The sequence below is a fragment of the Chanodichthys erythropterus genome, chromosome 3, assembly GCF_024489055.1.
Source record: "Chanodichthys erythropterus isolate Z2021 chromosome 3, ASM2448905v1, whole genome shotgun sequence".
Classification (NCBI taxonomy): Eukaryota; Metazoa; Chordata; class Actinopteri; order Cypriniformes; family Xenocyprididae; genus Chanodichthys; species Chanodichthys erythropterus.
Window position 1 is genome coordinate 62,229,509 of NC_090223.1, and position 24,842 is coordinate 62,254,350.

At 39.1% G+C, this 24,842-nt stretch overlaps 1 protein-coding gene and 1 pseudogene across 4 annotated transcripts in view; one reads left to right on the forward strand and one right to left on the reverse strand.

Annotated features, from left to right (window-relative positions):
- LOC137007702 (uncharacterized) overlaps positions 1-24,842 on the reverse strand; it is a 1,237,067-nt pseudogene that overhangs the window by 887,793 nt on the left and 324,432 nt on the right.
- Positions 1-24,842, forward strand: part of LOC137006008 (uncharacterized) — a 56,497-nt gene that overhangs the window by 16,488 nt on the left and 15,167 nt on the right. For 3 of the 4 annotated variants that reach the window (XM_067366490.1, XM_067366489.1, XM_067366491.1), the window contains exons 1-2: positions 10,870-11,372; positions 11,531-13,243. In XM_067366490.1, the coding sequence (XP_067222591.1) occupies positions 11,255-11,372; positions 11,531-13,243 (1,831 nt within the window). In that variant the 5' untranslated portion in view covers positions 10,870-11,254. Of the gene's footprint in view, positions 1-10,869; positions 11,373-11,530; positions 13,244-24,842 lie in introns of those variants that run through there. The other variant, XM_067366492.1, reaches the window with a different exon arrangement.

Here is a 24,842-nt window from a genome sequence, read left to right on the forward strand (position 1 = left end):
TCCCTCAGGGCTTTTTGCTTAAAGGCATGCACATTTGGAGAAATATTGATGGATTCTCGTACGTTTATGTCGATTTTCTATACAGAGGGACTCTGAGTAATATTTATTCAATTTTTACCCGAAACACGCTGTTGTCATCATATGAGCGCTGTATACACAGATCTACTGTGTTTTCAACTCATACCTGCAGCCAGAGGGCGCTCTGTGCAACACTAGTCCACAAATGCCACAAGAAAGAAAAAAAAAATCATCTGACCTCCCAGGAACTAACACAGAGATCGCTGAAAACGTCAATAAATATGCAAATCGACACTTTTGAAAGTTATAAATACACGATTGTGACTATATGTAGTTTATCTTTGTTCCTTACGCCATGTCTGGTATTAATAGTAGATAGATTATATTTATAATGCAATGCTAATCTTTTCTCATTGTGCAGAATAGCATACAATGATATATTTTCGGTCTGATTTTTTTTATCCGAAACCACATCACATCAAAGAAGGTTATTTAAAACACTCGACTTGTAAGTTTGGAGCAAAAACATGGTTTTAATCTTATAAATTGTTGTGTTTTGTTGGTGTGCTGAGCTAACATGCTAGCGAGCCCAGAGATGCACCTGTTCTGAGCTAATGCAAATAAATAATTTTGAATTGTACAGCTCACTGATTTTTTTTTTCTTCTTTTTTTCAAGAAGGGCATTAGATACAGTTTCAAAGAAGGGGAAGTGAGAAGTTTGGTAAAAGAAATGAGGGATTAAATCATCTTGAATAGAACATCAGTAATTATAATAGAGACAAAAGAAACGAATACATGGAGCCATAAGCAGACCGGAGAGGTGTGAATGTGTTCAGGGGAGACTGAAACTGAATGGGGCAGTTAGCACCACATAACAAACGAGACAATACACTTGAATAGATGCTGAGATGACAACAATAAACATCAGTTAGCACTTTAGAGTCTTTTCAAAATAAAGTCTCATGAAATGGTCTTGAAAAACATTTAATAAAACTCAGAGTTTTAGACTTATCATCTTCAGATTTGAAATGTAACATGGTCAGACATGTGGCTTTAGCTGCAGTGCATTTCTAAAATGCTAAAAGGCCAACTTCACTTTTATTTCTATAAAGATATTTCATAAAAATAAATTTCTAATAACTTTTCAAAACTTTGAAGCTATTTTTATCTATTTTCTTCATTGTGACAATAATTAATTGTGACTTTACAATAAACTGTAAAGTGTCTGCTTTCAAATGAGACATTACTTATGATTTTAGTGCAAAGGGTTCATGAACTATCTGTTTTAGTTTGGGTATGTCATTTCTTGGGATTTTCCAAAAGCTGGGGTGCTGGCTAACAGGTTAAACAGTATGGCCAGATGCAGGTAGGCTGTGTACCATTTCCAGGATGCAGGTTCTGTAGTTCTCGGGAACGAAGACCTTGTTTGGTGGACAATCCACTGGGATTTCGGTCTGAGCGTTGGCCTCCTCGAGCTCGGTCATGATATCCCACTGTATGGGTGCAACAATGAGAGATGCAGGTAAGACAGTTTCTGGTTCTTGCTGAATGAGCTCACCTTCGTGTTATCGTGAGAGAGCATCAGCCTTGACATTTTTGGAGCCTGGTCTGTATGTTACTGTGAAAGTGGGCTTGTCGGGGGTTCAGTCTTTTTGCGGTTCTGAGGTATTCGAGGTTCTTGTGGTCGGTTAGCACAGTGAGTCGCTCCCTCCAACCAATGCCGCCATTCCTCAAATGCAGCCTTCATCGCTAATAACTCTCGGGCCCCGATATCATAGTTTAGTTCTGCCGCATTGAGTTTCCTGGAATAGAATGCACAGGGATATTGTTTAGGAGGGTTACCTTGTTTTTGAGAGAGTATGGCCCCAAGACCAGTACTGGATGCGTCGACCTCCACCACGAATGGCTTAGACGGGTCAGGATGATGGAGGATGGGTGCTGTTGTGAAGCGAAGATCCAGCTTGGTGAAGTATTTGGCCGTAAGTGGTTTGGTGATGGCGGTCACACTTCCAGTGCCCAGCGGGCGGTCGTCTATCCTACGACTTCTCTCCTTCTCAGACAGGCTTCAGTACTCTCAGATTCACTGGAATTAACAAGCGCGGGTGGCTCATTGTTGGTGTCTCGGCCGCGTGGGTAATGGCCGCGGCTGCGAGCGATGGTGGCATTGGAGGCGCAGGTGTTTGAAGCCCCTGTAGCGCCTTCACCAGTTCCTCGGTAATAGAGGTGAGACGGTTGAGCTGGTGTTGATGAGCTGGCTGGCTTGGGCTGACAAGGTTGCACACAGGTGAGAGAAAGCAGCTGGATCTCGTGTTAGCGAAGTCTTCTGTAGCGAATCATCACTCAGGCTGGGATACATTTGTATGCTTTTATTAAACAGTGCGTAGTCGTACAGGCAAGGTAGATCAGGGGCAGACAGGAATAACACAGGGCAGACAGAATCGTAATCAGGGACAGGCAGAAGTCAGGGCTGGCAGATAACACTCACAGAACAATATCCAAAGCACAGGTCAAGGGACAGGCAGCAGAGGTTCGTCAACGGTAAACAGCAGGTTCAGCAACAGGTAATCAGACAATCAAAAAAAATTAACGCTCAGAAATGTACACCACGGCAATACAAGACTTCGCGTCTGAGTGTTGTGTGTGTGAGTCCTTTATAGTCCACTAAACAAGGTACAGCTGGCGGGTAATTAGTCCAAGGCAGAGGCTGATGGGAAATGTAGTGCGTGTGTGTGTGTCAGTATTCGGGTGAAGGCTCCCTCCAATGGTCAGAGGAGGGAATCACGGAGTTCGTCTCTGTGACAGTTAGTTTGCAGAGCAGCCTCTGGATGTTTATATAACAACTTCAGCCATTTTATAAAAATCGGGCCAATTCCAAAAGCTTCTAATGCTGTGAACAAGTAAGGCCATTCAACACAATCGAATGCCTTCTGGGGGTCAAGTGACACTGCAGAAATAGGAGAACTATCATTCCTGACTGCTCACATAATGTTGATGAAGTGTCTAATATTATTAGAAGAGTACCTATTTTGAATAAAGCCAACATGATCAGGCTGTATTAGAGCTGAGATTACTTTCTGTAAGCGGTTGGCAAGAATTTTAGAAAAGTATTTTGATGTCTAGACTCTAGAGGAATCAATGAAATTGGTCGGTAGCTAGAACAATCAGTTGGGTTTGTTGGAAACTTTTTTTCCTCGTCGAAGCATAGACCAGGAGACTTTGGGATCTCTTGAAGCAGAAGTTACTCTTTATTGAGAAACACGCTGTGCGTCGCTGTGGTCATCCAAAATCTGACTAAGGCAGTGACTTGGTAGTTCATATACATTCAAGGGGGAGGGATACATAGAGTAGAGGTGTGGATAATCTAAACAAAGGATGCAAATGCAGTACAGGAATCAGATCATTCCCTACATTTCCCAGCCATGATCTAATCAGCATAAATGTGTCATTCAAATGCATAGGTGCTAATCCAATCAGTCTGACAGTATCACCCATACCTTTACATTATCATAGAGACAAAAGCACCGCTGTATCTTGAGCTTGTCATGCCAAATGGTCAGGAAGACAAAAGGTTAATGTCTCAGACATCTGGGCTGCCTGCCTTGATCTCCTTTAGAATGTCATTATCTTTACCTCAAAATGGAAAACACAATATACCTCACCTTAGTAATTCATGTGAGGTGATGTCAGGATGTAGAATCAACAGATCTTAAACAGATTATTAAATTTGTAATCCCACAGGTTCTTCCCCTTCTGTGTCCCCCGACAGCTTTGAACCTGTCTGGTCCAGGAGCCTTTTCTGTTGTCAACTTCTTAATTACCTCTGAAATTTCATCTTCTGTTATGGGAGAATCCAAAAGCTCCCACTGATTCTCACTAAGAGACAGAATATTAAATCCACTGAGGAAGTTTTTTATTTCTTCCTCAGAGGAGCTACTACAAGAAGTGTACAAATTTAGATAGAAATCCTCAAATGCAGCATTAATATCCATGGCCTTGGTTACAAGGCCTCTCCAGGGGTTCGGATAGCACATATTGAGGCAGAGGATTCCCAATGTTTAATGTATCTAGCCAACATTTTCGCTGCTTTATCCCCAGATTCAATTGATTTTTCTTTAAGTCTGAACAGGTCAAATTCTACTTTCTGAGTAAGAATATTATTGTGTTGATACTTTAGCTGTGTTAAGAGTCTAAGGTTGCCTTGGTTCATTCTCCGTTTAAAATTCTTCCTTTTTTTTCAAATCTTTGATCTGCCAACTTGTTACGCTCTAACTTTTTCCTGGCTGAGGCGTACTGTATAATGACCCCTATAACATATTCTTTTAACGCCTCCCATGCCACCCCTACTGATGGAGCTGAATTTAGATTAGTAGATAAATAAAAATCTATTTGGTCTTTGAGTAAATCTTTAAATGAAGGGAGATGCAACAAAGTGGAGTTAAACCTCCATCTATATGATCTTTTAATAGTGTCCAATGGTGTAAGATCCAGAAATACTGGTGCATGGTCTGAAATCATTGTTGCCAATTTTACAGTTTAGCATAGAGGGAACAATGTTTTTAGAAATAAAAAAATAATCTATACGTGAATATGTGTTGTGTGGAGATGAAAAGAAAGTATAATCTCTGCCAGATGGATTAAGCAACTTCCAAGCATCAACAAGGCCTAGAGAAGACACTTGCTTTAACATAGCGGCTGATCTAGGGGTCCTCGTGCCGACCGAATGGCTGCGGGCTAAAATAGCATCTACAGCTACATTCATGTCTCCTGACCATATGACCAGATAATCACCCAAATCAAACAGAATACCTTCTAAAGTGGCAAATAAATTAGGGTGATCACTAGGGTTGAGCAAGTACAGCATTATCTGTATCTGTATCTGTTAACCATATGAATTATCTGTATCTGTACTCGGAGTGGGTGGGGCCTAATCCGGAAGTAGGCGTGGTTTGTCTTGCAATGGGCGGGGCTTTAACCGGTGTGTTATTTTAAGCATGCAATTGATATGGGTTGATCAGAAATTGTTATATTTATTGCTGATTAGAAAAATATTTACAGGACAGCATCAGTATTGAACTTCAGATCAATGGTTTTGATCACGATAGCAAACGAATTATATTACAGAACAAGTTTTGCAACAATGAAAACAAAACAATGCAGTGCAATTATGAAGTAAAATGTAATGAACAACATAACTTTCTTTTTTAACTTTTTATTTTTTTATGATCAGTGTGATTTTTTTTTTTTTGGTTCTTTTTTTTATTTTTTATTTCCACACCATGTGTGTGTGTGAGTGTGTGCGAGTGTGTGTGTGTGTGTGTGTGAGAGAGAGGAGTAAGTAAGAGGGAGAGCGAGAGAGAGAGAGCAGGGGGACTGTATTCTACGGATCAAATAGTCCGACGCTGTTTTTCAGATCTGCATTGACTTTAATGAAGACCAGTTGTTCCACATGGCTAGGGTCTAAGTTTGCACGCTGTGGACTGACCACATTTCCAGCTGTGCTAAAAACACGCTCAGACTGGACACTTGTTGGTGGACAACTGAGATGCTGCAGTGCAAAGCGTGCAAGATTGGGCCAGCACTGAAGCTTGCCTGACCAGTATTTCACTGGGTCATCGGTAGGCATGTGACGGTATCAAATTTTCATGTTGCGATTAATTGCTGAAGCTTTTATCACGGTATATGGTATTATCATGATATTGAAATAAGTTGCAAAAAAAAAAGTGTTGTCATAGTATAACAGGTTTAAGAACTCTTTTTGTAATAACAAAAATAACTGAATGTTTAAATACAATAAAACAATACACAAAAAATATAAAGTCAAATTTTTAAACAGATTAAAGTGCAAAAGAATTAGGCTATAAAGAACAACATAACACTTTACAATAAGGTCTCATTATTTAATGCATTAACTAAGATTGAGCAACAGCTACATTTGTTACAGAAAGTATTATTTTTTGTTAATGTTAGTTAAGAAACACAACTGATCATTGTTAGTTTTATCTCAGGTCCATTAAATAAGTTCTTTTGATTTTAGTAATGTTATTAAACAGTAACTAAGAATAATCAACGCTTTATAAGTATTTTTCATTGTCAGTTTGGTAATAATGAATTAACATGTTAACTAATGAAGCCGTATGTCTTTAAGTTTTACTGAACAAAAACAAATAATCAGAACATTTCTAATCATTAGGGTATGTTGTAGTCCAGATTAAAATATATGTTTGAGGCATTTTAAAAACTTCACCAGTGCAGTTACTTTGTTTATGAGGTTTCCGGGGTAACCGTTGCACTCTGCTGTTCCATCAGCGCCCTCTGCTGTCAGAGAGTGAACATGCACTCTAATTCAGCTCGTCTCCTTCACTCGTTCCGCCATGTGATTCTCATGCACATTGGGCTTGTTTACATCTGAGCGCATGTCTCTTTGACGCAGAATACAGCGGTGTTGTGCATTTTATACAGTTGATGGGGAAAGTATTCTTATATGCATTATAAAAATTTTAATAATTGGTAATAAATCATTATTTACGGTATTTTGAAATGCCCACGATAACAATACCGTGCATATTCATTATCGCGATATATCGCATTACCGAATATCGGCACAAGTCTAGTCATCGGTAAGGCTGATGTCCCCATCTGTCAGGTAGGCCTCCATATCACCTGATGGTAAATGTGTCCTCATTGGCATAGCCGATTTCTTTTTCTGCAGGAAAGACAAGACTGAAGTGCTGCTGGTGGCAGGTGTCTCTTCTGTGTTTCTTGCAGGTGTAGCCACAGGGTCACAGAGCTCCATCCTGAGGAGTAATGTCCTCTTCAGTGCCTCCACATCAACATTGTTTGGAAAACAGCTGACCTTATATCTGGGGTCAAGGAGAGTGGCAAGCAGAAATGTGGAGTTTGCAAAAATTGGTTCGAAACGCCATTCTAATTCTTTGCTCAGACTGGCTGCCAGTTTCCTTGCTGCTGTGCCTTACTTTTCCCTGGACTCAGCTGCAACATCTTGGCCCAGCCCCACTGTGGCATCCTGATCATCATCACCAGCCATGAACTGATCAGATTCATCCTCAGATTCCTCACCAGCTGCAAGACCTCCCACATGCAGTGACCTGATGATGAAGCAGAGGCCATGCAGGAGGGGGATGACCTCAGAGATGGAGGCGCTGTGTTTTGAGAGTGCCCGTGTGACCTCCTCAAAAGGACTAAGAACAGTGAGCATGTCTGATGCTAACCCCCACTCATTTGGATAGATGATTGTTGGAGCTCTACCCATGTTAGACTCCTGTGTCATAATCTGCACAGCCCTGCGCTGCTCCACCAGCCGCTGGAGCATGTAGAACGTATAGTTCCACCTTGTTTTTATATCTGTTATGAGCGTGTGCTGGGGGAGGTTCAATTGTGTTTGCAGCTCAAGTAGTCTGTTGCTGGCTTTGCTTGAGCAATGAACATGGCCAGATATGCTCCTGGCTTTGGAGAGAAGGGATGTCACAACCCTGTTCTTCTCCAGTGCTTTGATCACCACCAAGTGAAGCATATGGGACACACAACGAATGTGCCCATATTCAGTCAAAGCTTTCACCATGTTGGCTGCATTATCTGAAACAACAAACCGTATTGTGACAGACTGACCAACAGACTCTTCCCATTCTCTCATCTTTTCCTTAAGGCAGCACAGAATGTTGTTTGATGTGTGCTCAATGTCCAGCACACCAACATTTAGCAGCTGTAGTGAATTCCAGGGCCCAGTTTACGGCCGGGCCCCTCTCTCTCTGTAACAGTGGACAAAGGTTTGCTACATTTTGATTGGATCTCGGTGGACTAACACAAACAAACTGTCCAACGCCATCAGATAAAGATGTAAGGACAACATCCAGACCTCTCTTAGAGGGTAAGAAGAAGACCTCTTGTACCAAGCCTGGGAAGGACAAGACTTCTCATTGGTCCACAGGCAGTTATTACCCTTCACCCATCTAAACACTACTTCCTAAAGTTGGCCAGAGACTGCCATAAAAATTCCTTGGGACCTTAGCAGAAATGGGTGAAACAAAGAAAGATCACAAAGATCCATCCAAATCCATTCAAAACTATGTTTGAAAACCTTAAAACTGATGCAAACTACACATCCATTTCACACTTATTCACAGAAATAAGTATTCTCAGTGACAGCCATTTGTAGTGCAACATCTGATACAAATACAGCTGTTAATGTACAATTGAATGACAGTTCAATCTTTTTCCATCATGTTTAGTCTCTATTTGTTTAGAATATTGCCAAAGGTATTCTGGTGGTGGTTTGGAAAGTGAGAAATGCATTGGTAAACTTTAAAGACACTGTAAAGACTTCCAACTTTGTGCTTCATGCAAATGAGTTCCACAGGGGAGAGAAGGGTGGGCCACACTGTGTGTCCCCTCTGATGCCAGCAGCCAATCACAGCACTCGAATGGAGAAGCGCCAAAATGCAATCTCCTCCTCATCGGAAAGGAATAAAGGTACCCTTTCAACAGACACTCCTTGTTCTGAGTCTCCCATCGGGGAAGACGTAACAGATATAGCGTTCTGAGTCTGTCCGGCACGGGGACAGATATTAACAGATACAACACCGTTCTGAGCCTCTGAGGCAGCAACAGAGACGACCACGTTCTAAGCCTCCAGCTTTTGAGGAAAGAGACGTTAACCAACACTACGTTCAAAGTTTCCGTCCAGCGGGACAGTAACGACAACTGCAACAAGGTTAAGCTCAGGAGAGCAAATCTTCACTTCAAGGTACCTTCGTCTGTGTGTTCCAGATTGTTAAGGACCTTCTGCACCTACACCAGGGCCTCATCTGCATGTTCCAGATTTTAGGACCCTTTGGTGCTCCAGGAGATCAGCATCCCACAGAGCTTCGTGTTCCAGACTGTTGAAACAGATTCTGGCTCCTCTCCCCACTGCATTGTCACCCAGCACAACCAGTGGAAGACGTCACCGTCATCGGACTCAACCAAGTGGAACGTAAATATCACTTAACGAAACCTCTTTCCAGAGACCTTGGCATTGTTGTATATTATCAGTATATAGTTTCCTAATTCCTATTAGATTCAATATAGCTGATGTTAGTCAATAACAAATAATCTCTCGTTTATTTGTTTGTTGCATAATAAGGTTCTCCACCTATTATTTTCAGAGAAACAGTTTATCTTTCCCTAAGATAACGTAACTCTTCCATAGCCACACTCAACTTAATCACTTGTATTCTATGTATCTTATGCACTTTATTCCTTTATCATTCATGGTATTCATTTAGCAGTTGTGTTAGTTATTCTTGTTTATCTTTTTTGTTAATAAAATTTATTTTATTACACTTGTGTCTTCCTTGTGCTGATAATACAGAAAAGGTTCTACAAGTTAGCAATTTCACCAATCTTTCAGATAAATCAGCTGACCACTTTACATTAATTCTAAATGAATGAAAGCCCCTGTTGGGAGTGTTCTCATACGGCCAAGGTAACAGACCTTGACTGGTGCCCTGAACTAGGGAAAAAGGGGGAAGTGGTCATCTGATGTACTCATAACCACACCTTAAGAGACGTGTGTCCAAAAATCACAACGTCAGCGGTGGCTTGAGTACCAATCCCTATTTTACTTCGCGTCCTTGGATGGACAAAGTAAAAATCACTACACAGCCCTGCTTTCCTCTGTACTGAAGCTTTCCCTACACATTCACACCAGTGCCCAGTAAGACAGAGATATGCATGTGCATTGTGATTGCTGGTCCAGAGATCTGTAGTGAGGTTGATGACACCTCCTTCAGCTGCCTTAAGTGACTGGACCAACTCCCCTCTAATTGCCTCATACAGCATGTTTACCAGAACTCTACCGGTTTGCAAGTAAGTACGTATTATTAATGTTACAACCCAAAGTAAAAAGCTGAAGAAACCCTAAACGTTAACGGAAAAGACCCGCGAACCCGAGTGACTGAGGGAGAGACAGAGAGCTGTGAGTGAGCAGAGCGAGACACAGCAACACAATACATCTGTATGTGTGTAGGGGAGGGGCGCTGTGACTAGCCTATCACAGAACGCTGACACAATCAGCTACCCAATGATGATTTTCATTCAATCCGAGCACAGATATTGACTCGCATTACTCGTATAATACTCGTACTCGGCAGAAGTGCTTTATCCGTACCGGATACTCGTTTCAGCCGAGTATCCGGCTCATCTCTAGTCATCACTATTTGGAGCATATGTATTGGCCAAAATGTACAGTCTCCCCTGCAACTCTGCCAATATGACTATGATCCTACCCGCCTTGTCACGTTTCTCCTTTATACATTTAAACTGAAGGTTTTTATGCACCAGAGTGATCACACCCCTACTCTGACTCGAGCAAATACTGTAAAAAAAAAAAGAAACATGACCAACCCAGTCTTTACATAGTTTCTGTGACTCTTGTTCAGGTAAGTGGGTTTCTTGTAGAAAAACAATATCAAGTTTTCTAGACCTGAGACTGATAAGCACCTTTTTCTTTTTAATAGGATTCCCCAAACCTTTAACATTCCATGTGGCGAGACGTAAATTACAACTATTTTGGACTGACTTGGCTAATTAGATAAGTTGTGTTAGTATTTATCTTACGAAACCTAACATGAAGATGCAAACAGAACACATTCAACCCCCGAACAAAAAACATTAAGAACAGAAGGTAAAAATAAAAAAAAAACAAATCCATTGCTAATTCTGTAATCTCTCAGGTTAGGAGTCTGGGTGTCGTCCTAATACTTTGTCCTTTGAAACGCATGCAAACAATATTGCTTGGTCTGCATATTTATTGTAAAGGTGTACCCAGGGTCCTCTGGTTATCTTAATGCACCACTGTCCATGCCATCAGTTGCACCCTTACCTTGGGCTTTCTTAGAGAAACTCCAGGTCACCCCCTTGAACCCCAAAATAATGGGCAGTTTGGTCAGGAGATCAAAGTTGTGCTTATTCCTATACTGGGTAACAGGCCCGTCACTCATGAAGTGGATGGTTGTAAGAGTGGGCTTCTGCTCCTTCAACTTCTTTGAAATTGGCTCAATGCGTGCCCACACAGCTCTTTCATCATGATGCAGGCTGTCTGAGATTGTGGCTTATGATTGGCTCCCATCTGAATTAGATTACATTTTAAGTTTTTTTAAAACAACGTGAGAACTCAATGAACTCAGTAAAAAGAATTTTAGAATGATAAAGTAGTCATTATTAAACTTCATATGTATAAATGTCCCCATTGTTATTTACTGCAGTCATGGCATCAAAACCCATTGAAGTGGCAGCTCTGGGAAGACCTCTGTTTCCTGGTATGCTGTATGACTGCCGTAGTGATACCTTCCTTCCAGGTGCTGTAAAATGCTTTTTATTGCCCTCTTCACCCAAATGTGAATCAATAATGCAGTACACGTGTGGTCATTTTGAGACATAAGATGAAGCACACAAATATTAAATTATTAGTCTTATAGATACAACATCAGCATGTTAAAGCCATTTCTCATTTCAGGTGTTACTCTGTGGGATAAGAAGTCACTGAGTGAAGATTTGGACAGTCGTCAAAAGCCCATGACAGATTTGAAGTTCAGTAGCTCCGACTCTCTCTCTGATAAGTCCAGTGTCCTGGATGTAAGCGCTTCCTTGAAAGCCAGCTTCTTGGGAGGGCTGGTGGAGGTGGGAGGATCTGCCCAATACCTGCGTGACACCAAATCCTCAAACCAACAGTCCAGAGTTACAATGTATTACAGTGAAACCACCAGATTTGACCAGCTCACCATGTCCCAGCTGGGCTCAGCTCAGATCACCTACCCTGAGGTGTTTGACCAGAAAACTGCGACTCATGTGGTCACGGCTGTACTGTACGGAGCTCAGGCCGTCATGGTGTTTGATCAGACATTTTCAGAAGAGGAAAACAAGCAGGAGATTGAGGGAGAACTGAATATCATGGTCAAGAATATTCCTAAATTATCTATTGAGGGAGAAGGAGCTATAAATATGACAGATAGGGATAAGAAAGTGGCTGAGAGAATCTCCTGCACATTTTATGGTGACATCCACCTTGAGCAGAACCCCAGCACTTACATGGAGGTCCTGGAGGTGTACAAGACGCTCCCGACTATCCTGAAGGAGAATCCACAGAATGCAGTTCCAGTAAAAGTCTGTCTCTATCCTCTTTCTCTTCTGGATACTAAAGCAGCTCAGTTGGTGAGAGGAATCACCACACGTCTGGTTTCCAGCGCTGAAGATATAATAGAGGGGCTGTTAGAGGCAGAGAGGACATGCAACGATCTCTCCAATAATACACTGGTAAATGTTTTCAGAGACGTCAAAGAGAGGCTCAGTTTATTTCAGGACTCTCTTAACATTTACAAAATGGTGTTCCTGAAAGCAGTGGCCAAGGTCTTGCCTGCTATACGAGGAGGAGAGATGGAGGAGAAGTCACTGAAAGACATCCTGAAGATCCACTATAGCTCCCCTTTTAAAGCTGACATGCTTATCCAGTGGTTAGATGATGCCAAGTTTGAACTTGACCTCTTGAGTACTCAAACCAAGAGGCTGGAGGGAATAAAAACTGAAGACTCAAAGCGTCTCAAGATCCTCCTCCTTAATCCTGATATTGATGTTGTGGTGTGCTTGACCTTCACATCTCTGAAGTATGAAGACCAGTATCTTTCATCCCTGAAGGAGTTTCTGGAATCTGAAGAGTTCAAGAAGCTAGATGAGGTAGTGAAAACGTGCTCTAGCATGTTCATATCAGAAGAGTGGTTTAACGATCCTGATGTCATCTCAAAGATGAGAGAGAACTTATCTCTTTTCAAAAGTTTTTCTGAGGCTAACAAAGATGAAAAGAGATACAGATTCATTTTTTCTGCCATCTCCAATCCATCCAGTCCAGGCTCCTCCATCTATCTGTATGAAAAAGGGAAGCTGACAGACACACAGTTCCAGCCCGTGTCGAAGCCTCCCCCACCAGAAGTGAAGGAGGTGAAGGAGCGCAGTGTGTCCCTGAAACTGCAGAAGTCACCGACTGGAGAAACTGTGCAGTACAGAGTGGAGTACAAGCAGGTGAAAGAGGAAGAGTGGCATGCCAGAAACACATCTGATGAAGACTTTACTCTGACTGGATTGGAGTTAGGAAAGCAGTACTTGATCCGCTACAGGATTGTGGGTAAAGTGGGAGTGAGTGAAGCCAGTGACACTATTGGCCCCATACCGCCTTCAGGTAAGTGTCATGTGCACTTTTTTTGCATTAATCTTTATCTTCTTATTTTTTTTAAATATATCTTTTGCTTCATTCACACAGTCAATGTTTGTATTGAGAACCATATTTCATAACAGGTGTGGCTATTAATAAATGTGTAACATGTTGGAAAGTGTTTCCCATTTGACTGTATATAAGAACATATTATTTATTTTGTTACAAATAGTCCTTAAAGATGTATATTATGAATTTGATGTCAAATGTAGGATACAAGATCTGTCATCCTTAAAAACAAAATTATTATGATTTAATATAAATAATCTTTTCTTTTAACAAATGCAAAAAATCTCATAATTTCTTTTTTTAATAATAATCATTATTGATTATTCATAATAAAATGAAGTTCAAGTCTTTGATTTAATCTATTGATTAAATACTGTAGCCTATATCTGACATGTCCAGTCTACTTTAAGTTGACACTATTTGTAACAACTATGCATTTGTGAACATGAAGGAAACACTGATCTGTATAAATGACTCTATATAGATCAGTGGAAGGAAATAATATTAGCTTTCACATAATACAGTAAAATGCGAAACATTTTACAATACAGTTACTCAATTTATTAATATATTTTCAAAAGGAAATATAGCTGCAAGCAGCGATGATAGGGAAACTGTGCACGGCAGGCAATGGGCATTTAAAACAGGGAAAACATAAAATAACTTAAAGTCATTTGAATTCACCACATTTACTGCAGATGTTGGTGCCGCTTTGACCACGAACTGCAACAGCTACATCTATGAGATCATTTACATTTAGATTAATTTTATGTCATATTTCAAATGAGTGCAGAATGTCGTCCGAATGCTGATGTTGTCTTATCCTAACAGTTCTCTGCATGTGTTTTTGACCTACCTGAGCTACCGTTTGTACCAATCTTATGCACCAAAAGCATGCTTTCATTTAATTTCAATATGGGTGGTATCCAATGAAAAAAATAATTACAAAATTAATAAATGGAACCAATTCACAGAAACTGCAAAGATGATTTTAATATTGGTGTCAGGTAAGAGTAAAATATATGTCTAGATTTTTCTACTCACTTAAGGAAGTTTATTATAAACAGCCACTTTTATAAATATTTTCACTAATTTGAATTTGATCATTAATTCATTTAAAGTTATGCGTCATACGTGATGCTCGCAAACACAGCACATGACCTTGTGTAATGGCCATGTCTAGAAAACACAGATTTGACCAATGTTTGAATCAGTACATGAAATCACAGATGTTGGGTGATAAGAATTGTTACTCAATTCTAATTTAACATTTATAAAACTAGTCCTGTCCGAATAGAGATATAGTGTCATAGTTCAATTTCAAATGAGTGTGAAGTTATCATTTGCAGTTCAAATTTTTGTACATCAGTATTTATCTTGAGAGAGAGAGAGACAGACTGAGATTGAGAAGATTTAACAACATTTTAAACAAAAAATAACCAGAGGTGGGTAGAGTATCCAAAAACTGTACTCAAGTAAAAGTACAAGTACTTATAGAAATATTTACTCAAAGTAAAAGTGAAAGTAATAATCCTAATAGTTACTTGAGTAAGAGTAAAAAAGTATCCAATGAAAAATCTACTCAGGGGCTTCCGGTTTGGCGTTGATAATGGCGGCAGCATAGAGTAACAGCTCTCCGATTAAAGTTTTAAAATACCCCTTGTCTTAGATTGGAAACATCAAAATTAGGATATTAAAGGAAGGGGGTAGGATCATGACAAGAGGGAAAGCGAGGAAGACTGGAAACAACACTGGAAACAAGGGAGACGTCGAAAATCAGTCAGGACTAGCAACGAGCCCAACGTTAGCCGAGGACGAAGTTAGAGCAGACGAGCAGATGGCAGAATTCATCTAATAATATGGCAACTCTGGACATTGTGCTGCAAGAGATAAGAGATTTTCGCAGTGAGAACGGGGAAAGCCTCAAAGTAATTCGGGAAGACATACAAAAAATAGATAGCAGGATGGACGAGGCAGAGCGGCGTATAACGGAGTCAGAAGACCGGATTCAAAATATCGAGGACGCCACTTTGGAACTTTTAGAGTTACAAAAACAAGTTGCAGCTAAACTGACGGATCAAGAGGGTCGCTTGAGAAGGGACAACATTAGGATTCACGGCTTAAAAGAAGGAGCGGAAGAAGGGGCTCAGTCGATGGTCGCTTTCATCGAGACCCTCCTGAGAGAAAAGCTTGAATTACCGCCGTCCCTGGAACTCACCATTGAACGTGCTCACCGGTCGTTGGGTACGTTACCCCCAAAAGATGCACCACCGAGATCAGTAGTGGTGAAGTTTCGCAGTTACAGATGCAAGGAAGTAATCGTGAAGACGGCGTGGCAGAAAAAGGGATTCGAGTATGAAGGCAAGAAGATAATTATAGATCATGATTATGCACCAGAGATCTTGAAACAGCGGAAAAAATACGCGGAGGCAAAGAAAGTGCTCAGGGATAAGAAGATACGCTTCCAAACACCATTTCCAGCACGTCTCCGAGTATTTTACGATGGCGGAACATGCACATATGATTCAGCGGAGGAGGCGACGAAGGACATGGCTGACAGGGGCTATCAAGTGAAGGTCGTGCAGTCCACGGAGGACGTGATGGAGAGGATTAAACGCCTGACGTGGCGCCGTGACCGAGGCGCGAACGATGGAAGACAAGCGGATGCTAGACCTGGGTATAAGCAGAGATTGCAAGCTTTTAGGAGGACGCCGGAGGCAAACGACTGATCCAGGGGGTTCCAGATGTTTCCAGGACTTCCTTTCTCCTTTTTTTTTTTTTCTCAAAGTAAGAGATAGAAGAAGAATTCCCTCAAATTAAGGTACAATTGTCGGGACTGTAATCTCTGAGTTGTCGTTATGGTATGTACTTTTTGTTAGATTTGTGTTGTAGCAAGGGCCCCCTGGCCGTTAGGGCCAGAGGCTATCCCTCCGAGTCTTTTTTAGGCTCAGATGAGGTCGAGAGAATGACCTTAACATTGGAAGTCCTTTTATTTTTGACTTGTGATTTGGGGAAAAATTGTTCTAGAGCCGGTTCTGTTAGGCTCATGTTTGTGTGTTTTTATGGTAGCATAGGGGGGGGGGGGGGGTTTGGGGATAGTAATGAGAACAATTAATCCTAAAATATGCTTATACAAAAAAATGTAATTAAAGTGGTTTCCTATAATGTGAATGGTGTTCTCAACCCAATTAAAAGAAGTAAAATTCTAAGTAAAATGAAGAAAGACAGGGCGGGGATAGTTTTCCTGCAGGAAACCCATCTGACAGAAAAAGAACATGGAAAATTAAAGAGAAATGGTTATAACCAGGTATGTGCTGCTTCATATAAATCAGGTCACAGGAGAGGGGTAGCGATTTTAATATCGAATCAAATCCCATTTCAAAAACAGTCAGTGATAAGTGATAAGGAGGGAAGATATGTCTGGGTTAAAGGACGAGTAGAGGGAGTATTAATCAGCCTTCTGAATATATATGCACCCCCTGGATCAGACTGGTCTTTTTATAGACAAATGTTTGATTTGATGACATCGGAGGGGGATGGGGTGTTAATCGCAGGAGGGGATTTGAACCAAAAGCTGGACCCTCTATTAGATGCCACAGGGAGGGAAGTAAAAAAGAATGGGATTCCAAATAAAATCAGAGATATGATGGGGGAATTAGGTATCATGGACGTATGAAGGGACCTGAATCCTACAATCAAGGACTACACTTTTTATTCATCTCCACATAAAATATACTCAAGAATTGATTATATCCTAATGTACAATAAAGATAGACATATGGTGGGGAATTGTGAGATAGGGGTGGCTGACTTATCTGATCATAGTCCGGTTTATGCAACTTTGGCGCTGACATCTAAAAAAAGAACAACACTCTGGAGACTTAATACCAGTATATTAAAAGGAGACATTAAAGAAGAATTAAAATTGGAAATTCAAAGATATTTAGAGGAGAACGATAATGGGGAAGTGTCCCCACCAGTACTATGGGACGCGTGTAAGGCGGTGTTAAGAGGGAAAATAATTGCCAAGTCTGCTTATTTAAAAAAAATTGAGACAAAAAAATCTGGTTGCATTACAGATGGACCTACAGAAAGTAGAACAAGAACATAAAGAAAGGCCGAATGACAAAATTTATCAGGAAATTAGGAAGAAAAAAGCAGAGATAAATGATATTTATTCAGCAGATATACAAAAAAAGTTACTGTTCACAAAACAACGGTATTATGAAGCAGGTAGTAAGTCAACAAAATTACTGGCATATATGTCATGATCACCAGTGAGAGTGCCCTTTCAGCCACTAGAGGGCACTCCATCCCGGACTCTCTGTTCACCCATTTCATGGACTACATTTCCCATACACACTCCCTGGACTAATCACCATTCATCATTGCACTCAGCTGTTTTGTGTTTCATTATCAGTGTCTGTCTATTTAGTCTCAGTTGTTTCTGTCCTTGGTTGTGGTTTGTTATATTCTGTTATGTGCACATTTTGTACCGCTGGCTTTTGTTTTCTGTGGACTGTAACTCTGGATTTTGACCCATGCCTGTGCTGGATGTATGATTTTGGATTTCCCTTTTATTAAACTGCTGCACTTGGATCTTACCATCTTGTTCTTGTGTGCACCGTGACAATATAAGTTAAGAAAGCAGGAGGCCAGAAGTAATATATACAAGATTAGGGACTTTCACAATAAAACAATAAGGCATAAGACAGAAGACATACAAAAATGTTTTGAATCATATTATAAACAACTTTACGACCAACCATCCATCGATAATAAAGCAGACATAGAAGCCTTTTTAGATACACTTTCATTACCAAAGGTAACAGACGAACAAAATTCATGCCTGATATCAGAGATTACAGATCGAGAAATAAGATCTGCTATTTCTAAACTCAAAGTGAATAAGTCTCCAGGAGCAGATGGATACCCCTCCGAGTGGTACAAGTTGTTCAGGGAATCATTAATCCCAATGTTAGGAAGAACGTTTAACTGGGTGTTAAAGAAGGGGGAAATACCATATTCATGGCGGGAAGCTATAATTTCAGTAATCCCTAAAGAGGGCAAGGATGAGTTGGAATGTTCCAGTTATAGACCTATTAGTGTCCTGAATCAGGACTATAGACTTTTCACAGCAATATTGGCTAGGCGTATTGAAAAAATCTTACCGAGTATTATTCAGCTGGACCAAACGGGATTTATTAAAGAAAGACAAACGCAAGATAACATAAGAAGGGCCTTACATGTGTTGCAGCATATTAAAGAAAACCATACTGAAGCAGTGATTATGGGAATGGATGCAGAGAAAGCGTTTGATTCTGTCAGGTGGGATTTCCTTTACAGGGTGTTAGAAAAATTTAATTTCCATGATATAATAATTAGGACAATACAAGCCTTATATACCGACCCAACGGCTAGGATTAAGATTAATGGTAGTTTATCCAATTCTATTTCATTAAGGCGCGGATGTAGGCAGGGTTGTTCGGCTAGTCCCCTTCTCTTCGCAATTTTTTTGGAACCATTTAGCCAATCCATAAGACAAAAAGCACAAATACAAGGCATAGAGATAAAGGGTACATGTCAGAAGCTTGCACTTTTCGCAGATGATGTTCTAATATTCTTATCTAGTCCTGATACATCCGTGCCAGCACTCATGTCAGAATTTGTAAAGTTTGGTCAAATGTCCGGATACAAGATAAATGTACAGAAAACACAAGTCCTCACTTTTAATTATAGCCCCTCTGAAGCTGTTAAAGAAAATTATAAAATTAAGTGGAATTTAAAATCAATGAAATATCTAGGAGTTAATTTGACAAAAGATATTGGCCAACTGAAATCAGCAAATTACGATCCACTAATATCAAAAATAAAAGAAGATATTGCAAGGTGGAATTTGATCCCCTTTATGACTCTTACAACTAGAGTAGAGGTGATTAAAACCAATGTTCTTCCCAGGGTGTTATATTTATTTCAGAATCTACCAGTGGAGATACTGGACAAGGAAGTTATAGAATGGGATCAAATTATTTCAAGATTCATTTGGCAAGGAAAACAACCTAGAATAAGGTATAAAACATTACAACTGTCTAAGGCGAAAGGGGGACTAGCTCTCCCGTGCTTAAAAAGTTATTATCAAGCAGCGCAAATAAAACCTTTGTTGAACTTATGTAATCCCTCCTACTCTGCTAGGTGGAAAGAAATTGAATTGAAAATGACAACGGAAGCTCCAATACAGGCATTTATCGGGGATAACAAACTCAGGTATCAATCGGAAAATAGACCCAATCCATGGATTGACATCTCACTTAAAGTGTGGTTTGAAATTGTTACAAAAAACAGATTAACACACAACGATAAGCTGCTAAGGTGGATAGGATATGATACAGAATTTTCCCCTAATAGAAAAGATAATAGATTTAAAAATTGGGAACAAGGCCCTCATATGTTTTGGGAATTATTAGAAAATAAGAAATGTAAAAGTTTTGAAGAAATCAAAGAACAATTTGGTCTGGTAAATCAAGATTTTTATAGATTTTTGCAAATGAGGCATTATTTAGAGCATGATATAAAAAGGAAAATTTTGATGTTGAGGTAAACATTATTAAACTCTTTATTTCCGCATATCAATCTAAACTAAATAAGAAACTAATTTCAAAGATATATTCAGGGATAGAAATTTTAAAAGGAGACGATACACACTACATAAAACAAAAATGGGAAAATGAAGCAAATATAAAATTGATGGATGAAGAATGGGAAGATCTCACTCAACAAATATGGAGAGTGACATCATCCTTAATTTGGAGGGAACATGGGTGGAAAAACTTAGTGAGATATTTTAGAACTCCAGCTCAGACAAAATATGGGGATACAAGCTGTTGGCGGGAATGTGGGGAACAGAATGCAAATCATGTTCATATTTTCTGGAGTTGTCCTTCGATGGAGAAATATTGGAGGGAACTCAAACAATGTATGGACAAGATATTACGGGTTAGTCTCCCTTTCAATTTTGACACATTTTATCTGGGAAGACTTAATATCCAAGGCAAAAAAAATCTGAATTGTAAGATGTTTAAAATTATGCTACTAGCAGGAAAAAAGGGAATTACTAGGAAGTGGCTAAAGGTGGATGCGCCAAGAAAGGAAAATTGGGTTGATGTGATGCATGATATATACATTATGGAGAAACTGACGTACACTGTTAGATTTGAAATGGATAGGTTTGAGAGGTTGTGGAAGGGATTCTTAGAATTTATTAGGCCAATAAGATCGGACTTTGTGTAAAATAGAATACCTGAGACATTCCCCTTGTTTGTTCTTGCTACCAGTTTATTTTAATTAAATTTTTTCTTTTTTATTGTGGTGGGAAGGGGGTGGGGGTGGGTTCTTTTAGTTCTGGGGAAAAAAGAAGACGTTGCAGGACAACATTAAAATATGTATTATATGACCAAATGTGTATTTATGTCATACAACTTCAATAAAAAATAAAATAAAAAAAAAAAAGAAGAAAAGAAAAATCTACTCAAGTAGCTCGTTACTAGTTACTTTGTGTGTGTGTGTGTATATATATATATATATATATATATATATATATATATATATATATATATATATATATATATATAAACACACATCAATACAATAGCATGTCATTATTTAGATAGATATTTCAATTATTATATATTATTATATATAATTAGATAACTTTGCAACAAACACAGAAGAGACGAGCATTATTTCTGGCATCTGTAGCCCAAATATCATTGCATGTCTTTTACTCTATAGTAATAACGTAGGCTATAGCTACATTTGAAAGAGAGAAAACTCGCTGTCCTCGCACTCATAACGTCTGAACACAAACAATGATCAAATGCACATTGACGGATCTTCTTCGTCTGTTCTCCAAAATGTAATCAAATGTATATTTCTGCAGGCGAGTGTAAACTGGTTAACTGTGTCTACGCAAAGGCGTTCATTTTCAAGAAGAACAGGTCGCCGGCGCCGCCACTGCGCAACCGCGGGTGTTCATTTCATAATCTCTGAACAATGGTAGCCTATCTTATTTAATGTATAAATTAAGATATATGTTACATACTGTTATCGTGGCGTAATAATCTGCTTGGTTGTAAAATGTCGGCTATTGGCTGTATGAATTGAAATCGATACCTGTGTGGAATTGTTCACAGACAGCATACGCAGTTCATCTAATAAAGATCTTCATCGCTGGCAAACAATATAGGATGCACTTGCAGAGTTGTTTTTAATTAACTGTTGGTCCACTGCCTTCATCCAAAACTCTGAGTGAGAAACCGCTTTAGACGATTCAGTGCAGGAACTGAACAAATCATTCAAACTGATTCGCGAACCAATTTAGTCAGTTTTGCCAACTTGTTTGATCAAGTCTTTGAACAGAATCGATTCAAAAGAGCGATTCATTTGTGAATGGGGCATCGTTCATGAAAAAAGAGACCGCGTGCTTAGAATAAACTACGTATTTCTTATTAACATGTACAGTATTGCATTAAAATAAAGTAACAAGAGGAACGTCGCCAAATGTAGCGAAGTAAAAGTACAGATTTTTCATTACAAATGTACTCAAGTTAAAGTAAAAGTACCCACATTTAAATCTACTCTAAAAAGTCCAATTTTTCCAAAAAACTACTCAAGTAAATGTAACGAAGTAAATTTACTTCGTTACTACCCACCTCTGAAAATAACATCTAAATTGTGACAGAAAGTTGTCTTTGATAATGTTTAAATATACATGCAAATACAGTGTGAAATAAAAAGAAACTAGTACAATCATTTTAACTTCATTTAGTCTCAATTACCAATCGTACAATCTTAATTTAAACCAAACAATGATTTTACAAGATATGAGACCATTCCCGTTTCCCTTTTTTGTCCTTACTTTAATCCTTCACCATGGCAACGCCGTTTGAGATATCCTATAATCGTTAGCAATTTAGCATCTTCATTGTCTTTGTTTCATGTTGACAGTGTTTGGTGGCGATTTCATGACTCTACAAGGAGTACATAAAATCTTTGATTATTCGCTGGATTATTCAAAAGATCCACATTCAAACCAAAATATTTGTCTTCCTGTTGGTCAGAGCTAATGACTGTAAATTAGAAAGTTGTCCGGCTTAATGAGATTAATATGTGTATATATAGTTCGGTGACTATAAGTAAAAATAACCCACCCCACACTAAAGTCAGTGACACTATCAGCCACATAGTGTCATATTTTGCATTAATTAAAAAATTTAAATACATTTAAAAAATGTATATATAATTTGCTTCATTCACATAGTCAATGTTTGTCTTGACAACCATATTTCATAACAGGTGTGGCTATTAATAAATGTGTAACATGTTGAAAAGTGTTTCCTATTTGGCTGTATTTATGAAGCTATTATTTCCTTCATTCATGTTGTTACAAACAGTCCTTAAAGACAGAGTATATTATGTATTTAATGTCAAATGTAGGTTACTGTACTTAATCCTAACCCTAAACAATACAAAGCCTTGAACAAGTGAAAACCAGCAGGACATTTAAACATATATAGCTAACATAAAAATAATAGTAATAAACAATAAATGGCTCATAATTAAAACAAAACACACACAAACAACAAATAATCAACTTTAAACACAAAACCGTTGACTCTTAAGCCCACTGTATCATGGCATTTCTGTAGAAAGATCTCAGTCATCCCTGAAAACATAATGATTGTTATTAATATAAATAATATATTTACTTTAAGCAAAGGCAAAAAAAAAAAAATCATAATTTATATTCTTTAATAATAATCATTATTAATTATTCATAATAAAATAAAGTTCAAGTCTTTGATTTGATCTATTGATTAAATACTGTAGCCTATATCTGACATGTCCAGTCTACTTTAAGTTGACACTATTTGTAACAACTATGCATTTGTGAACATGAAGGAAACACTGATCTGTATAAATCACTCTATATAGATCAGTGGAAGGAAATAATATTAGCTTTCACATAATACAGTAAAATGGGAAACATTTTACAATACGGTTACTCAATTTATTAATATATTTTGAAAATGAAAACATTAAAAGTAGCCCATTTGTTCTCACTACTTCAATTCAATTCACATTTATTTGTATAGTGTTTTTCACCATACATATTGTTTCAAAGCAGCTTAACAGGAAATGCATGTCAACATTAGAATTAGGTTTTAAGGTGTTCTGTCGGGTTGAGGTCAGGACTCTGTGCAGGCCAGTCAAGCTCCTCCACATCAAACTCACTCATCCATGTCTTTATGGACCTTGCTTTGTGCACTGGAGCGCAGTCATGTTGGAACAGGAACATCCCCAAACTGTTCCCGCAAAGTTGGGATCATGAAATTGTCCAAAATGTCTTGGTATGCTGAAGCATTAAGAGTTCCTTTCACTGGACCTAGGGGTTCAAGCCCAATCCCTGAAAAACATCCCCACACCATAATCCCCCTCCTCCAAACTTTACACTTGGCACAATGCAGTCAGGCAAGTACCGTTCTCCTGGAACCGCCAAACCCACACTGGTCCATCAGATTGCCAGACAGAGAAGTGTGATTGGTCACTCCAGAGAACACGTCTCCACTGCTCTAGAGTCCAGTGTTTCCCAACCACGTTCCTGGAGGCACACCAACACTGCACATTTTGCATGTCTCCTCAATTTAACACACCCGATTAGGGTTATCAGCTCATTAGTAGTGACTCAAAGATCTAAAATGGGTGTGTCAGACAAAGGAGACATGCAAAATGTGCAGTGTTGGTGTGCCTCCAGGAATGTGGTTGGGAAACACTGCTCTAGAGTCCAGTGACAGCGTGCTTTATGTAACGTTTGTTGTTCCCAATGTGGCCTTATATCCCCGCTACCATCACAAACCCCAAATAGACGGGGCACACAAGATTCTGGTTGTCTGACAAATACCAAAGTGTATTTCATAAACAGGGAAATACACTGCAGACATAAACCACTGAAATAAGAAAAACAGAAAATGAACAAACGGCACGAGGTACAATGATAATTACTCAGCAGTTTCCATCAGACATATAAACTCATCCAACTCATTGTACATTTGTTGATATAATCACTACAACCATTTAAATTTGGAAAAACTCATTTAAACACACTTTTATCACATTTTTTTAACACAGTAAACAGGAGAGAAGGAAATCAGTCTTACCCACAGCAGTATCAGCCATTTTCTGCTGAACTACGGTAGGCGCAAAAGGACAAAATAATGACTGTCTGCAATGTATTAACCACAAAAGGGCACTAAAACACCATTTGATTTAATTTATCATCTAATGTCATGTAATTCAACATCATGAATATTAATATAAATAACGTTCTTTTTAACTCCGTTACATTTACACCACTGCATCTGACGCTTTGCATTGCACTTGGTGATGTAAGGCTTGGATCAGCTGCTCGGCCATGGAAACACATTCATGAAGCTCTCTACACTGTTCTTGAGCTGATCTGAAGGCCACATGAAGTTTGGAGGTCTGTAGCTATTGACTCTGC